Genomic DNA, 18,420 nt, shown 5'->3' with positions numbered 1-18,420 from the left:
CTGTTACAGATGCCTATTGAAACTGCTGAGAATTAATTTTTCTTATATTATAGTTACATGATTATATTCACAGATTATATTTTTGGACATTAATAACCTTATTTTGGGTGTGATGATAAATGGAGGAGTCTAACTCGGTGCACATTCTGAGAAACAGAAAAACTCATTCATATAAAGCCGATTTAAAAAGAAAGTTAAATAAAAAATTGTTTTACTTCAATTTGTAAAACCTTATCTTATTTGCCATGGGTTTACTCACTGAATTATTATAATCTGGTTTGTGTGTTTTTCAGAGCCAAATCTGTGAAAATCCTGTCTGTGGCATAAAGATCCACACCCCGTGTGTGGCCAGATACTTTAAAGGAAGATCCGAGCCGCGGTGTCCAGCTTGTGATGAATTCTGGCCTCATGAAATCCCTGGTATTTGCATTTACATTTACTTGTGAATGTTGTTGCATGTTCCAATATATTTTATTGTTACACACCTGCCTCACCCTGATCCATACCCAGGAGATTTCACATTATTATTTATTTGAATTTTTAAGAAAGACATAATACTTAAAATCACAAATTATTCTGTTCTTCACAGACATCAGACGACCCAGGTCTCAATCCAGGAAATAAGGGCTCAAACATCCGATTGTATTTCTGTTATTAAATGTGTTATATTTTTATAATTTTATAATAAACCAGAGTGATATAATAAAGGTTTTTCCTTTATTTTTACAAAAATAAGTGACAATGTGTTCCTTGGAAATGTCTTTATTATATATATATTAACACACAACTGTAATTGCAACTATAACTGTAAGGTGTGCACTTGTCACACCTTCTTACTAGACTCTTGATCAGACAAAAAATCTGGTCGTATTATAAAGAGATATTTTTACGAAACCAGAAGAGATGCAACAGATAATCTGCTGTTAAACTAGATTTAGAAATGCAGCTAAAAAAATAAATCTAAAACTTGTTTTGATATCAGTTTTGCATTTCTACTGAATTATGGTGATTCATTTGACAATCCTGTGTAGAATTGCTGACATGATTATTAAATACATTTTCCTTAAAGGGTAGGAGAACATTTTCTCCATGTTTTATTTGATGAGATTTTATTTTACAGAACTCAACTTTTAAGAAAAAATTACTATTTGCTGTTTTCATGTTGCTAAACTCAATATTTGTTATACAATTAAATGCAACAACATGACACATTCAAACCACTGCAGATAATACGTATTAAGAGCATGTTCACACATTATATATATTATACATTATCTTTAAAGTCAATAGTGGCTGTATTACATATACTCAAAAACATATATAATCACACCTGGGCTGGGCAATAAACAATATGCACAATTATTGTAACACAAATTTCCTCAAAAGCAATATAACAAAAATCCAACATATATAACGTTATAAAGCTCATTATTATGTTAGCGCAGTCAGGGGGTACAACACCTAATTATACCTCTGTTTGTTTTGCTGTTAATCAAGTGTTTGTTATACTCTGGTCGTAAAGAAGAATTTAAAATCACCACCTTCACTCAGGAGCAAAAATCTGTCTTTAGTCTTTAAATAAATAACGTAAAATTTATCGTGATAATGATCGACAGATTTTTTGCTGTAATAAACACGTTCTATTTCTGAATAATTCAATCAGTGACTCTTTTCTCATTCAAATCTCAAGTTTTGTTCTAATGAATCACCAAATGTTATTTCTTGAATGACGTACACTTCTGATTGCTGACTCATTTTCTGGACGACAGTTACAATCTATTTCTGACACTGAGATGCTCTTAGGAAAGTACCATCTTTTTTCAATTTATATTCATGCAAAATGTCAGTGGAAGCAAACAACCTAAATCACAACCTGTGTTTATGCTCTGACTTAATAGTACACTTTCCTGAGAGGAATGCTGTTTCAATATCTTTAGGGTGACAATAATTTTGATTGATTTTCTAAACCAGGGATAGAAAAAGGCATAAATGAGTGGATTCAAACAGGAATTAAAATACAGTAGCCAGGACACGATGGGCCAAGCTAACGCACTGTTTGTGGTGTCCTCTCCCGCAAGAGACGGGTAATAGTACGGACAGAAGGTAATCAAAAACACCAGTATGACCACACCCAGAGTCCTGGCTGCTTTCCTCTCTGACCTCTTGGCCGTGACCGTCACTGAACCGCCTGCAACAGCTGTAATATGAGACCGCAGGGCACGCGCCTGAGACACCGCCACAACAAACACTCTCATGTACAGTAGGACGATGGCCGAGCTCGGGCCGATGAAAGTGATCACCAGGTCGACCGCACCGGAGACAAAGTTGATCACCACCACACACTCCCCGTAGCAGGAGCTGTGTCTGTCTGGCTGCCTGAGGTGGTCCTTCAGGATCAGCCCGCTGTAGAGGAGCGAGCAGGCCCAGCACAGACACACACACACCTCGATCCTGCTGCGGGTGATCTTGTTGTTGTAGTGCAGAGGGTGACAAATGGCCACGTAGCGGTCGATGGAGATGAGCACCATGTTCCCCACCGAGGCCGAGGTGAGAGTGAAGCTGATGATGTCGATCAGGGCGCACATGACCTCGCCCAGCCGCCAGCAGCTTTCTATGACTCTCACCATCTCCACCGGCATCACCAGCAGCCCCACGAGGAGGTCTGAGACGGCCAGGGAGAGCAGGAGCAGGTTGGTGGGGGTGTGGAGCTGGCGGAAGTGAGAGATGGAGATGATGACCAGCAGGTTGAGGGCTATCGTGAGCACGGTGATGGAGGAGAGCAGCGCGTAGAGGAGGAGGGCCTCCGTGCGAGGACGAGTAGATCGCCTGCAGGAGGAGTTGAGGAGCTGAGGGTAGCAGAGCTCTGCAGCCTCCAGACCATCCATCATCCAGAGCTGAGGAGAGCTGGTGACCTGATGCTGCTGGGCTCAAGCAGCTTCTCTCATCGCACCATTGTGCAGCTCCTTTATCTGTGACAACACCCTGTGCTCCTCCTCTTCATCACTCTTCTTTTCGGCCTCTCCTCACTCGAGTCTGTCAACTTTCACTCAAACATCCTCCTTATTTCTCCTCCCTCCACTGTCAGCTTATTTGTTTCTTACGTTCCTCATCATCCCCCTCTTCTTCATCACCTCTTGTTTTGTTCCACCCTCCCTCCTTCCTTTTCCTGCTCTCCTCTGGCCACCCTGTCTCTTGATGCAACCTGGAGTGTTTTTCTTTTAACTGATGGAAAACCTTTCTTTGTTTTAAGATATATGTTTTCATTTTAAACAGTTTTTCAAAAGTAGGATTTTAAAATCAGATCCACTGTTCTTTGTAGACAATCTTGATGAATTGTTGAGGCTCTTACCAACTAGATAAATCTGTGGATTTGCGTCTGATCTTATTTGATTGATTAAATACACAGATTATAGTACGAATCAATGAATATTTTCTGTACAAATTCTTGACAAATACTACAAAATGTTGAAAAAGGCCCTATCCCTCAATGAAACGATATCACAGTGATTTAGATCCACAACAACATTTTATTGGTTTAATTTCCAGGGTAATCCTTTAAGTAGGTTTTGCGTAATCCTGATAATTAACAGACAGAGACACGCAAAGAAATGAACAAATGCACTGATTTAAGCGGTCAGCATTCAGGGCCAGTCTGGAAAAGTTGTCCACTTTTGATTGGTTCCACTACATGAGATGTTTCACCAAGAAAGGCCCAGGTGACCCAACAAAACAGTCAGGAGGTGTATTCATAGCTCTGGTGGTTTTACAGATGCTTCACACCTCTTTGTCCACAACCGTCACTGACTCCTTCCACACCAGTCCAGTCCAAACCATAGAGAAGCCTCAGGAATCATGTTTGACTGCAGACCTTGACTTTTTCACCCTTGTGTCTCAAATAAGGCAGCTGCATATATAGTCTGTGTTACAGATGCCTATTGAATGGCAGCTTGGGCGCTGTAGGAAAGGTCTCAGGCTTCAAGACGACCCTCACAGGCCAGGTACAAAGATCCGAGGAAATATGAGCATTCAGCAAGGCACTGATGTGTGTGTATTTGTTGGTGTGTCTATTACCCGCTGCTCCAGTGTACAAGTTTTCTTAGTGATACTATAGTGATCCACAAATTATCCCTGTCAGCTAAGTGAGTGGTGTGTGAATGGTGTCTGTGATAGAAAAAGCTCAGCATAAAGTAACACTGTATGAATTCATGTGAATTGTAGAATATGGCTTGTACTGCATAGTGCTTTGAGTGGACTACACCACCAGAGAAGTGTGGTATGAATTCAATCCAGTTACCATCTAATTAGTAACCAGGATGTTTATCTATCTCGACACAGATTGGTTCAGATGTGAGCTTCAGCTCTGGCGGCTTTTATTGAGTCTCTTTATGTAGAGAATTCACCTAATGAACAGGCGACCTGTATATGTTTCTGCTTATGTGGGTCGCATCAGCCAGTAAATGAGTATTTTGGCATCAACTTTGTGTTTGTGTCTTTTCAGCACTTTCTAATATCTGCAAATTTTTGCAAGAATTTGATCCTTGCAAAAAAAAGCCAATTCATTTGCCTGAAAAATAATAATAATAATCCTTACAATTTCAATAGGGCCTCACTGTCTGTCAGGGCCTGTCAGTGCTCGGGCCCAAATGATAACTTTATTTGTAAAGCACCTTTCCAAAACGGTTGTTACAAAGTGCCTCATTAAAAGGACAAATAGAAACAAGAAAACAAAACATCAAAGGCAACAAGCAGAATTATCAGTTGCATTAAAATCATATACAGCTGTTGATATAATACAAAATATAATACAAAGGACAAAAATACAACTTCATTTGAAATCGATGGCAAAAGAAATGGATTAAAGAAACATAAGTAATAGATCAAAAAGTAAATTGTTGTTTTCGGAGCTGGCTGTGCTCTTGGCTCACATCTGCAAAGGAGATAGTTGCATCATGTGTTGATGTTAACTTGTGTTTTTTCACAGCTTTGATTGGAATTCACCTGTGGTTTGATGTGTGAACATGCCCCTGTGGTAAAGAACACAGCCATCAGCCTCAATGTTTGTTTTTCTTTGTTGAAACTAATTTATCCTCTGAGGTACCAACGTCTACCCTGATATTAATGTGGCTACAAGTTTGGCCAATTACTTTAACTTAAACTAGTTTAACACATTTGATACAATTTGGTGCGGACCCAACAAAAATGCACACGTTACAGATTTAAATGTCTCATAGAGGGACTGGTGGGCCTTGGTGAAGATACAGAAGAGAGACATTTTAGTTTGAAATGAATTAGTTTGTCAATCTTATAATTATAATCTCAACAAAAGACGAACCTGGATTGATCTGTCCAAAAATCCAAGACTCTCCCTACCCTGTCTAGTGCCCCTGAGCAAGGCACCTTACTCCCCCAACATCTGCTCCCCGAGCGCCGTACATGGTCGCTCACTGCTCTGTGTGTCCTGCACCAGATGGGTCAAAAGCAGAGATTAAATTTCCCTACCTGCATGAGTGTGCCTTTGCGTGTCTGTGCATGTGTTTGGGATGAATAAATGGGTCTTAATAAAAAATCTTAATAATAAATTGGCCAATCATATTAATATCCTTATTTTAAGTGTTGCAAAGATAACTTACTATTATTTTCACATTGTCCCATTATACACTATGGTAACATGCTGGATCACTGTTATTACTGATGTTGTGTTGCCATCTGCTGAAGAAGAAAACGCCAGGGCCCTTCTCACATGGATGAACTGAAGGCTGTCATTTTAATATTCAGACACTAGATGGCCCTGTTGGTAAAGCAGTTGAAACTGATCTAATTAGCTTTGACAACTTCTTGAAATGTGCTCCTCTATTTAAAAGAAACCAACTTTTTAAGACACATCTGCTCCAGCATGTCAACCACTTTGATTAATATATAGTTACATTTCTGCCCAAGATTAATTTGTGCATTTTTCCGTAATCTATTTTGTATATTTTACTAAGTGGTCCCATCTTATATAATCCACAGTTAATAATCACATTATGATGTTTGTTGCAACCTGTGCGGCGAACAGGAAGCAGAAAGAAAACCGGTTAGAGCCATCAGCGTCGTGAAGCTAAAAGAAAAACTGTAATACTGTAAAATTCAAAGTGTGAGGTTAAAATAACTGATAATATTTAGAGGACAGTTTAGAAACATTACCAGTATAAAGTATCACTTCACGTAAAAGCATGTGAAGGCCCGTCAAGCATATGTGTCTCCATGACTCCATTTCAGGCATTCAGCTCATTCATATACTGTGTTCGGCCACTGCTACAGTTTCACTTATCTAAGCCTTAAATTGGGAAAGCAATGAGCCGTGGTGTCCTTGTACCGGAGTGAGGAAGATGAGGAGGAGTGAATGCTGAGAGGGACACGGAGGAAGAGAGACAGATGGGATATTTAAAGAGAGGAGAAATGTTCTGTGGGAAGAGGACGATGCTGTTTAGAAGATTTCCGTCCAGCAGGGAAGGCATAGATGATGAGTGCTGTGGCTGAGAGAAGAAGATTGAAGGGTGGATGGCAGAGGAGAAATGTAAACAGGGAAGGGGCCACAGGGGAAGGGACTCTATATCTTACTCTTGATGCAATGGGCAGATCATGCTCCAGTGTCTTATGTTTCCAGAATTACAGCTTAGAGACTCCTAAAATGTTGATATGTGTACCTTACTTCACTTAAAGTCTAATTCACTGACATGTACAGATGTGGTCTAATAATGAGGGTCTAGATTGTATCTGTACTGTTTGGTTTTCTCAACCTTTTTTCTGCTGAGCAGTGTCATAGATGTTCCTCTTACTTCACCCAGTTTCCTCCCAGGTCATGAGCACTGGGCATTTTGATAACATAGAAGCTGCAGTCAACCAATCAATACATCTCATCTCCAGGAAGAATATTTGTATGAAAATGAATATCATCTAATAGGTCCTATATGGAGGAGGAGGCCCCAGGGTAACTGTTAAGCAAAAATAAACATGAGCAAAACTTCAGCATAACCAAAATAACTAACACCAACCTGATGTAAAATATTTTTTAAATAAATAAATTTGTGTTCAAGGGGAGGTCTTTTCATATTTGTATCCTGTGTATGAAAACAAGTCTTTCACTATGTGTTGCTCAAACACTGGAGACACAAGGAAGCACTGTGTCTTTATTATTTTATGGTGAACCCCAACGTCTGATCTTCTTTTTCATTTCACCACATTGTCACTGCTCTGCCTCAAATAAAACTACACAAACTCTCTTAATCCACAGTTTGCTCGAGGTCAAAACAAGCAATTTAATTCACTTCATAAAATTCACTCTTTAAATTGAGCAAAACTATAAGCTTTGTCACACTATACAATTTTAAATTATATCGTAGGAATACATTTATATAATATGATCTGATTTTTGTGTTTTAAAGCTATAACCTTTTCTCTATTTTATTTTATAATGAACTCACCTTCAAATGTCAAAAAATCGCTTTGCCACACTTTAAAGCTAAATACATGTGGAGCCTGTGGGGAACTGGACCAACAGAAACTTCTTCATCCGTCCTTCCTCAGAAAATTGAATTACCAGTAATGAAAGTTCTCTTTGACTCTCTAGAACAAATGTGATTCATTCTTTTTTTTTATAATAAAGAACAGGAAAAAATATCACAGTGTGGAAGGCTTACGTTTTTGACAGAAAGTTGACTGATGCTTATCTAAATGAAAATGTGGAATATCATCAGGGAGTATGATCAGGAAAAGTTTAATAAACACAGGGTCACACACAAGTAAACACTTGCATGCCCACAAATAGAAACATGCCTGGTTTCATCCAGTGTTTTTTTTGTTCCACACACTACGGCCTAATTGATTCTCATTTTAATTATGTTGACCCAGACTCTCTAGTCTCTAGTCTTCACTGACAACAAAACGAGTGCAGGCCAGCAGTCTGCCGCTCACACTGTGAGGATGACACGTCCGTCTCCTCACAGAGGAACGGGGCGAGGATCTACTTTGATGTCCCCCCTACCCCCCACCCCCCAAAGGAAAGGTCAAAATAATAAATGTAGGCCCAATTGATGGGTTGGCAGGGGGGCGCGGGGGTTTCTGTGCTGATTTTTGGACGAGTGCTCCCCTTAAGGCATAATGAATTCATACAGTCAGTCACGGCCAAAGAGGGAAACAGCGTGACTCCTCTTTCCATGAAAAGGTTGATCTGAATCTGCAGACGAGCCTGGCTCCGTCTTCCCACTCATTCTCCGACACATCCTTTCTCTCTGGAACACAGGCTTGTCTCACACTCGCATACACATGAATACGTGCTCAGAAATGTCTCTTACTTCATCGTGCATTTAAAACCCCCTCGATGAGCTGCTCCACCTCACCCTTTCTCACAGCTCATCCATTCCTCGTTCAGGGGTGAATAACCCAGAAACACGCCGATGCTTTAACGCATCTTTGAAAAATCCTCAGGTCATCGAGGTCCTGTGATAGCTGTTATTGCTGACCTTTGACCTCTGTCCATAATTACAAACTCTTGTTTTGAAACCTCAGAACTTTATTTTAACCTCTCTGGGATTTTGACTTGCAGGTAAATGTGTGTAAAATAATACTCCAAGACGTCTAGATAATTTTGTTTGTGCCAGAAGGTATCACTTTCTCAAAACATCACATGAGTTTTGGTGTGAAAACTTTAGTCAACCAAAGCATCGGGCGTCTTTGACTTGAGCAAAATAAACAATAACTCAGAGTAAAAATACAATTCATAACTCTACTTTAGGAAAAAAACTGAGGTATAAGCAGGAAAATGTTAAAAAGTTAAATTTAGTCACTCTCACTATGCTAAATGGCCCCTGTGCAGAATTATATTAATGAATTGTTATTATGTAGTCTACACTTTAATATTTTGGCTGAATGTAAATGTTATTTTTAAATATTCACTATACTCTCTCAGTAGCCGTTTAATGTATACGTAGATCATATAGTTTATGTAAATTGTAATAATTAATGAGATTGATTTCATATTATAAACAATGTTAGACATTAATAAATATGAGGGCAACACTTCACTTTTAATCCTACATTTAACAAACATGTCATTCAATGTAGTTGGAAGAAAAGCCTTCCTTTCTGCACACAGCTAAACAATAGCATTTTTAAATGTATCCGTGGTTAAGGGAACTTAGTAATAATAAAGTAGAAGGTACACTGAAATAAATCAGAAAATTATTGGAGTAGAGAGTAAATAGACAAGTAAAGTAAACTAAAGTAAAAGTACTTCAAAGCTGAGTTAAGTTGCTTTCCAGCACTTTGCAGGTGAGCAGACTCAAAAATAAACGTGATGCTGTGGATTAAAAAAAATCGAACATTAACAAATTTGAACCGTCCAGATATTTGCGTTGAATAAAAGGTTGAACTCAGTTTGGACGTCACTAAACAAACTATCAGGAAAGGTGGGCTCTTATATCCATAAATAATTCAAAACACAAGATTTGTGTTGACAGTTTCAAATTTATAGTATTAAATAAATCCAACCACCATTTCTCCTCTATACAGTTTAAATATGGCCTAACCTTTTGTCTTGCATTACTTTTAATCTATGCCCCATGGGTTTCTATATTCCAGTATAAATTCACAACACTTGAATACTTTGCAGCTGATAAATAAATTGTTTGATAACTTATTCTAAGTATTGGACTGGTGTGTGTGTGTGTGTGTTTCCATTTAAAGACACACACCGCGCCGTCGAGCCTCACTGCTGACGACAAACTCTCCGCGGCGATAAACACCCGCGTGATCGTGTCCCGCTGACGAAACGCAAATTTCCTGCGGGGCCACGCGGTCCCGTCGCTGGAGCCGTGGACGAGACGCGCATCCGTCCGCGCTGCGCCGCCGCTCCTCCGCCGCAGGACGGAGCCGCTCCGGGCGCGATCACATGCGCGGGCCTGCCGCGGATCTCGCATCACCACGGCAACCGACGTTCACAGCGCGTCCCCGCGGCAGCAGCATCCGTGCGCGGCGACCCTACCATCCACAGGCGAGAGGAAGGAGAGAGGAAGCAGAGAAGAAGCAGAGAGGAAGCGGAGAGCAAAGCCACAGTAAGTTCGTCTCGAATGTTTTCTTCGTGGATTGTGCTGCAGACGTGAAGAGCGCGGACAGCTGCGCAGCGTTTGACCGAGTGAGGTGTTTCTGTGCAGGATGTCATGAAGGGATCTCATGCAGCCACTCGTTATTTTGTCATCTACTTTAGAGAATACACGCATCTCACATTAACTGAGAGGTTATTCACCGATTTCACATTTTGGATGTCGAGCTGTAAGTTGATGTGATTGATTCCACAAGTCTCAAACCCCCCCCCCCCCCCCCCCCCTGTGTGGACTGCATGTTCTAAAATGGGTTCTTACTTTATTTCAGACGCACAATGATGTGGTTTTACCCTTTTTCATGAAAGACTGCTGTTGCTGCTGTGTGTGTGTGTTAGTGTGTGTGTGTTTGTGTTTCTGTGTGTGTTTCTGTGTGGCTCTCTGCTCACACAGCCTGTGTGTGTTGTTGCAGCAGTCCTCAATGCAGCAAGTTCAAATATGCATGGGCAGTGAAGCATGAGGAACTTGGGAAGTGCAGAATGCAAACAGCTCCTACAGCCGTTCATATGTTCCTCTTCAGAAAGCTGTGCCTGGGTAGGAATACATGTGAAGGTATCAAGGTGGGTTAACCTCGTCAAATCATGCGTCATTCTGATATCATCAGTATTTGACAGTGGATGCAATGTGATGCAAAGTCAGTGGCTGAGCATTTTGAAAGATGTCATCATCGTGCAGCTCTTTCCGCTGCCGGACCTGTTTCCTGTCTGAGTGACAGCAGCAGCGCTCGCCTGTTCATCCCAGATTCAGGATGATTCATCGTACCCACACCACAAATGTGTGTGTGTGTGTGGGGGGGGGGGGGGGTCTGCGCAGATGACCACTTCAAACGCCCACTGGCCAAGGACAGTGTTGTCTTGAGTAATGTACTTTGGATTCAACTGACACAAGCTGCTCTCTAACTTGTGAAAAATTAATAAAGATACGGGTTTTAGCAAAATAATCTTGTATAATAGATTAAGAGTGTTTTCCAACATAGAGGGGATTATTCTTGAATGATAACATCATCAAAAAGCCCATTCAACTTAAACAGAGCCTATCACACTCACACATATACAGTAGTTATGTACTGCATCTGTCCGGTGGCCTGTGATAATGATCCTATCTCCTTTATCAAAAGCACATCTCCTGTTCACCTGGGATTTCTCCCTCTGCATAAAGACTGTAGCTCTGCTGGTGTGTGTGTCATCATTGTGAGTCATTGGCGTCAGTGGGCCCGTGGGGTCCTTGGCTGGGGGAAGGTGTTGTGTTCCACTGTGTGAATGAGATAAGTGGCTCCTCACCTCTTCCCTCCACTTTTAGATGATCATTCGATGGAGGAGACAAAATAGAATAAAGTAAATAGGCGTTCGGAGCAGAGATGGGGGAGTGCGTCAAAACATTAAAAGACATTGGTGAAAGAGTTTGGGGCTTAGTTGCAAGATGGATTCTATTCATATTATACATAAACATATATAGATAGATAGATAGATGGATACTTTATTAATCCCGAGGGAAATTCAGATCATCCAGTAGCTTGTACACTTAACACATCACTGACATATATACATAAATCACATAAATCACATATATCACATACGGAGAGCATATATACAGATACAGGTATGGAACGCAATGATGTGATTGTGTCAGTGTCTAGTATTTAAAGTGATTTTGTGCTGGAGTGGATAGTACAACAAAATATAAACTGTATCTATATTATAAAAACAGCAGAAATATATATATATATATAAATATATAGGAATATCAATCAATCAATCAATCAATCAATCAATCAAATTTTACCTGTATAGCCCATATTCACAAGTTACAATTCTTCTCATGGGCTATAACAGGGCGTGACAGGGCGTGAGACCCTCTGTCCTTAACCCTCAACAAGAGTAAGGAAAAACTACGAAAAAACCCTTTAACAGGTAAAAATACGTAGAAACCTCAGAGAGAGCCACATGTGAGGGATCCCTCTCCCAGGACGGACAGAAGTGCAATAGGTGCCACGAATATTGTCATTTCATGCCGGGAAGATCTCTCCCCCCCACTCTCCCTCTGTGTGGCGTTATGAAGCCGAATGGCTCTGGGGACAAAGGACCTCCTCAGCCTTTCCGATGAGCATGACAATGACAGGAGACTGCCACTGAAAACGCTCCTCTGACCATGATTGGTCAGAGGAGCCAACAGGCTCCACTATGGCTCCAAACTTAAAGTTTTTATTATTTTAAGTTGCATAATTGGAATTCTGCTCAACACAAACTCATTGAATTATATACAAGACAGTTTATTAAAGAAATACCTAAAAATTTGCTTGTTTGCTAAATTACATTTTTTGGTCTCAATGATCAATATTGCCATTAGCTTAGTTTGGCGTGAAAACTAGGGAAAATAGCCTGGGTCTGCTAGCTTGTAACAAAAAACAACTCTTACTTTACAAAGCTCACTTATTAACAATGATATATATTATTTGTTTAATCCATATGAGATCATATGAAAAATGCCTGCACACAACTTCATGCCATTCCATGTAACATTTCTCCTATGATGGCTCAGACCAAAATGTTGTTTTCAGAAATATTTTCGCCTTTTCGATTCTCCTCTTTCCTCCATGTCCTGGCAGAATCTTCAGCTCTACACACACTGCTGTCACATTTCATTAAACAGAGTCTGAGTCAGTCTGACCCAATCAGTCTGTTCCATCCCTGCTTTCTGTTTCCAGGCAGCCATGGTGAAGCTGGGCAGCAATCTGTCTGAGAAGCCTGAGAAGCTGGAGAAGCAGCCGTCTGCGGACGACGGCTTTGATAACATTCCGCTCATCACGCCCCTGGAGGTCAACCAGCTACAGAAGCCGTTCGCGGACAAGGTAAATACAGCCTGTTGGTTGTGTGTTCTTAAATGTGCCTGCCCACCATGTTTCCTCTGAAATACCATCCATTACATTACAGAAATGACTAACATAATAAAATTGCTGTGGGTATACTCACCTTTTCCTTATGTAATGTAAAAACGGTAGCATCAGCCCACACAGTGTGAGCTCCTCTTTGAATGCAAATTGGATAAAGAAAGCAAATAATAAACACTTTCTTTTTATGTTTTTAAAGTGTTGACTTAATCTCCATCCTTTTACAAATGATGCACATGAACTTCTCAACATGCAGAGCAGTGGTTTCAGTGGGTCGGAGCTCACTCGATCTGTGGTGAACGCTTTGCGACTGTAATGTCGAATGAATTAATCCTGATCAGGAGTTCAGAGTTGTTTTTTACCAGTAGTCATTGACAGTCCATTGTTTCCTGTTCAGATCATTGTGAAGACGACGACACAGTACCAGCTGCAGCAGGAGAAGAAAAACAAGCTGTACCTGCCGAACATCAAGAAACTGAACATTAACTTCTACAGTGATGTTTCAGAGAAAATTAAGGTGACGAACAACAGGATATCTACACAATTCTTATTTAAGGATAATCCTAAATTTTGGCATTGTCAGTGCCATGAAAAATTAATCCTTATATACTCACTGAGGCACCAAATTCATCTGTACCTGAAATAGTCCCCAGCAAACATAAAGTTTTCTTCTGCTTGACTAACATTTGCAGAATAGAACAATGTCCAGATGTTTTTAAATAAAAAAATTATATGAATTGCCTTTTTTTGAGAATTACATCAATGTAAGGGACAACTGGAGTCAGGACTTAGACAAGGTAGGGTAATCAGAAAGTGCAGGATCTTGTCTTTTGGCATTTATTGACAATGACAAATATATATATATACATATGTATATATATATATATATATATATATATATATACATATACATATACATATATATATATACTTATATATATATACTTATATACTTCCAGCATTGATGGTGCTTTTTACTGGAGTGTTGTTTATGTATCTATATTTTATGTATGTGTGTGTTCATTTGTCTGTTGTTGTCGTCCAGATCACAGGTCTGATCCTCATCACTCTGGCCTTCTTGACCAGCCTGCTCCTCCTGCTCATGTACAAGGCAATGTGGTACGACCAACTTACCTGCCCAGAGGGTTTTATCCTGAAGGTATACACACACGCACACAAATACGCACACACATACACACACACACACACACACACACACACACACACATAAAATATATATATGCGGGTTTTAATGCAAAGACAGTTAATCTAAATATCTTTTGGCTACTTTGCTCTCATGTGGTCAAACTTCTTCTTATTACATCAACCAGATCGCGTCTGTGCAGCACCCACTGCAGCACCTACTATAAAAGTACTTTAACAGCCCACAATGCAGCTCTTCTGGTGCTTGGTTCTCCACACGCCCTCACATCAGTCACGTACAGGAGGATTCAGGAAGACCAACACTCATTATCTCCAACTGACACCTTGTCGACATGGCGTACGGAGTCGACGCTGCCATGCATCGCAGCTGAAGAGTCGGTCTCGCAGAGGAACATGAGAGACTGGGAGACACATAGGGAGGGAAGGAAGAGGGAGAAGAGAGAGGGAGCGACGTAGCCCGCTTTCTGGTCAGGCAGAGATTGGGACGCCTGCCTGTGAAGCGGAGGGGTCTTTAATTAGGACCGAGCGTGACTAAACTGTGATTAAAGGCCTAGCAGTAAGGGGGGAAGCGAGGAAGGGAAGGGGGAGGGAGCGGAGGGGGCCTTCCGGCAAAGGCTTTTGAAGTTTTTGCCGGTTACAGTGGCTTTCAGCATTTTTTCCTTTCCTGTTAATGTGTTGTTGGAGACATAAAAAGAGAGAGAGAGAGAAGTGAGGATGGAGGACGCAGGGTGGCGTTCAGTCACTGCTGTGCTTTTGAGAGGTCCGGCCGCTCGCTGCTGAGGCAAGGTCACCTGACCTGAGTGGATCCTCGGAGGGGGGGAAACTCTCAGAGTTAGTGGGCTCTTTCCAAAACACAACAACAACAGACTGGACATTGTGTTGGTCATCTGAGGAGATTTTCACGAGAAGAACTTGTACATCTTAACATTTGTTCTCATTTGTTTCCCACTGGTTGTGTTCTGATGAGCCGTATGTTTTTAGAATGTGTTTTCTCAGAGCATCTTTCACTTCACTGTCACCTCAGTCAGTGATCCATTAGAGGAACTTCAAAGTGAAACCTTCAAAAACCTGGAAATACAAGTCAGTTGACGTTTTCCTTGCACTGTGATGCGTCCACGTGGATTTCAGACGTGTGTGTTATCTTCTGGATCAACTTTTAATTTGAGGGTGAAAGGTCGTTCTTGCCCTTGGAGATCGTTTGACAGAGGAAACTGAAGTCAACAATTAACTCTTGACGTTGGAAATGAGCTGAGCCCAGGGCGACTGAGCAAACTCAATCTGCTGAGGAGACACAATTCAAAGCTCTTGAAAAACATCAGTAAACCTTGACGTACGCTTCAGTTGTCTGATCTTTTGATTTCTTTTTCCTCTCTCATCTGTATCACCTCCTGAGCACGGCTGAAAATTATTTTCTGGAACTTTTTTCTGTAAAGTGACCAAAGATAAACAAAGTCTGTCAGAGTTTTTACATGCTGCGTTAAATTTCTACTACGGCCTTGTCAAGGAAAACCAGTCTGCTCTCGAGAGCGCACGCTGCTGTATAAAATGTGAACAAGGTAAACGGCACAGACCAAAGCTCCTGCTTCAGGAATTATTACCCTGGGACTTTTTTGAAGTTCTGACCCTGACATATACACAAGGATACAATATATTCTATGCAGATTGAGAGCTCAGTAAGTGTTGCATCTTAGAGCTTCATAAACTATGTCAGATTTTCTAATGTAATCTCCATGTTTGATCATCATTACTGCTCACAAATTGAAACCAGGAGCTGTTCTGCACTCTTTGTTGATTCGGTGGTGGACATGTGTTGTTCATCTCAGAGCAGTGTGTCCCCTTGACGACAACAAATGAAGTTATTCTTGTCTTTCTGTCGTAACAGCAGAAGCACTGCTCCCCGACAGCTCTGGAGATGTACTTCCCAGAGCAGCAGCAGCAGCAGCAGCAGCAGCAGCAGGACGAGCCCGGCGTCACCAGTGGCACCAGCCGCTGTACGCTGTACGCTGCCCTCAGTCAACTCAAGAGGCCTGGACCCGAGCTGCCATCACCGTGGTTACCAGTCATCAGCTCTCTAAAGGAGGCCGAGGTGGCGAAGCGAGGCAGCGAGCCGCTGAAAAGAGGACTGGAGGGAGAGGAGTGAAGGGTCTGATGGAGATGTAGGTGTTAGAGGAGGACGTATGAGGATGGGCAGTGCCGTGTGTGTGTTTGTGTGTGTGTGTATGTGTGTGTGAATGTGTGTGTGTAGTGCTCCTACACCTTAAAAATGTTTGAATATCTGTCAGAATTTTGAATCAACAACGTAAAGCACAAATTTACTTAGCTTCATTCCAGTTATGTTATGTTGATATTTAATAGCTAATATCGGTTTAATAGCTAGTAGATGATATTTAAAAGCTAATACCCGACGTGTGTGCATGTGCGTGTGTGTGTGTGTGTGTGTAACTGTGTGTCTGTGTGTATGTGTGTGTTGTGAGTTGCTGTGGTTAGAGGCAGGCATGTTATTAAAGTGTTGGAGAATGTGGCTGACTTTTGCAGTGTTACTGAGTCATGTGTAAACGCCTCCATCTGCATTGTGTGTGTGTGTGTGTGTGCACATATACACACTGTCAATGCACATTACATTCATATGCAGTGTGCGAGTGTGTGTGAATACACTGCATGATTTGTGTGCTTGTTGGAGAAACTTGGAAGTGCGAGAAGAGAAGCGAGGCGAGAGCTCCGAGCGAGAAGTGAAGATAACAAGTTTTTAATGAGATCGCTCGGAGTTTGTCCTCATCGCTCCATCTTGTTATCTCACTGTCTGTTCATTTAGTCTTGGAGGGGAGTGTATATGAGATCAGCCGGGAATGTGCTCACACCTCAGCCATTAAAACAAGGAGCCATAACCGTTGATTTTAATATTTGCTGAAATGATTTGATCCTACATCTTATCAGCCCACGACTGCAAATTACAGTCCTGTGAAATGAAAGTCAAGTGAAAGTACTGCTCTTACATACCGAGCGACTCGAGTTACACAACCACAAGCGGTCTGTGTGCGTTAAAGCAGACTCACACAGTGACTCTGGAAAGTATCCACTAGTAAATCTAATCAATTTTTAATTAAATCTACTAAATGATAAAGTGTGCAGTAATTAAAGAGGCCTGCATATACTTTCCAAAGCCACTGTACAAGACTCCATTTGAAGCTTCTTTTACATAATGTGTTTGCTGCCTACTGTAATTATGGATAAAACTTGAGACATTAATGTATTGTCACAAAAATATCTAAATAATATTAATGTGTGAACTTATGTGTAAAACTAGCAAATGAAGCTCCGTCCACGTTTAGTTACTAGTTTTATTAAGTATGTGTAAATTAAATGATCACAGGGTTACTATGGTCCTTATATGAATGTATGAAGAAGCGTCTTTAATCATGCAGGATCTACTATAGTCATTGCTTATAATGTACGACCAACAGTGTTACAATGTTCTATTTATTTCTATTCATGTGTTTTGATTTTAGTGTCTTTTCAATTGAAAACCTGTGTTTGCAAATGTTGTAAAGTATTCTGTTCCAGCCTATCATGTGAAATTCTTCTTTTGAACAACTTTTAAACATGCATTTTTTTTAACTTATCAGATATAACATGATATAACCTGGCAAGTCTTGATTCACGCCTTTTGACCTCTTCTCTTTGTCTTACCATGTTTTAACAAACCAAACTCTTCATGTGAGAAGAGATGAATGTGCAGCACAGCCTGTCCCCCTGGGTCCAAGTGCCAAACGCTTACATCAGACCCATCTGCTCTGATGTCACCGACTGAACACAAATAAAAGCCTGAAGTGTTGACTTCTGTTGTTCACTATCAGCCCTATTGATTTAGATTCACTGCCTCGGTAATGACTTAATGATTCAATGATGGCTGATGATTCATGAGAATGATTCATAGGAACCTGACAACTCACCTCAGCATAGCATCAGTAGCTGAATGAAGCTAAGGACATAAGCTCATTATATGACATATACGTGAATTAATTTAACAGTATAAAGGCAGGTTGTAAAAATATTTACTGCTTATGTTCACTTAGGGCGACGAGTACTTTCCAGTATTTCAGAAATGAATGGAGAAATTGGTTGATAATTTAAGTTTTATGAAAACAGCAGGAGGTACTATCTCTGTGCAGTATGTCAATGAGGTCGGTGAATTGACTCAGTAATTACTAATTCATCACTAATTAACTTGTTTCT

General features: G+C 40.7%; 2 protein-coding genes across 4 annotated transcripts; one reads left to right on the top strand and one right to left on the bottom strand.

The window, feature by feature from the left end:
• Positions 1–1,324: 1,324 nt before the first annotated feature.
• Positions 1,325–3,201, bottom strand: LOC133953416 (trace amine-associated receptor 8b-like). The gene is made up of 2 exons (XM_062387334.1): positions 1,874–3,201; positions 1,325–1,335 (listed from the first exon to the last, which is right to left on the bottom strand). The coding sequence occupies exons 1-2, from the start codon at positions 2,886–2,888 to the stop codon at positions 1,325–1,327; spliced, it is 1,026 nt and encodes a 341-aa protein (XP_062243318.1). The 5' UTR covers positions 2,889–3,201.
• Positions 3,202–9,851: 6,650 nt separating this feature from the next.
• On the top strand, positions 9,852–18,019 carry caly (calcyon neuron-specific vesicular protein). 3 transcript variants are annotated; one of them, XM_062386995.1, is made up of 6 exons: positions 10,583–10,696; positions 12,841–12,984; positions 13,421–13,540; positions 14,069–14,182; positions 16,070–16,343; positions 17,910–18,019. In XM_062386995.1, the coding sequence occupies exons 1-5, from the start codon at positions 10,616–10,618 to the stop codon at positions 16,325–16,327; spliced, it is 717 nt and encodes a 238-aa protein (XP_062242979.1). In that variant the 5' UTR covers positions 10,583–10,615; the 3' UTR covers positions 16,328–16,343; positions 17,910–18,019. The 3 variants fall into 3 exon arrangements, with proteins under 3 accessions (XP_062242981.1, XP_062242980.1, XP_062242979.1); XM_062386997.1 differs by lacking the exon at positions 10,583–10,696 and adding an exon at positions 9,852–10,091 and having other exon boundaries at positions 16,070–18,019; XM_062386996.1 differs by having other exon boundaries at positions 10,582–10,696; positions 16,073–18,019.
• The last annotated feature ends 401 nt before the right edge of the window (positions 18,020–18,420 follow it).

Source organism: Platichthys flesus, chromosome 5, assembly GCF_949316205.1.
Source record: "Platichthys flesus chromosome 5, fPlaFle2.1, whole genome shotgun sequence".
In the NCBI taxonomy this organism is placed as follows: Eukaryota; Metazoa; Chordata; class Actinopteri; order Pleuronectiformes; family Pleuronectidae; genus Platichthys; species Platichthys flesus.
Note: the sequence above shows the minus strand (reverse complement) of the source record. Positions and strands in the feature narration are given on the sequence as shown.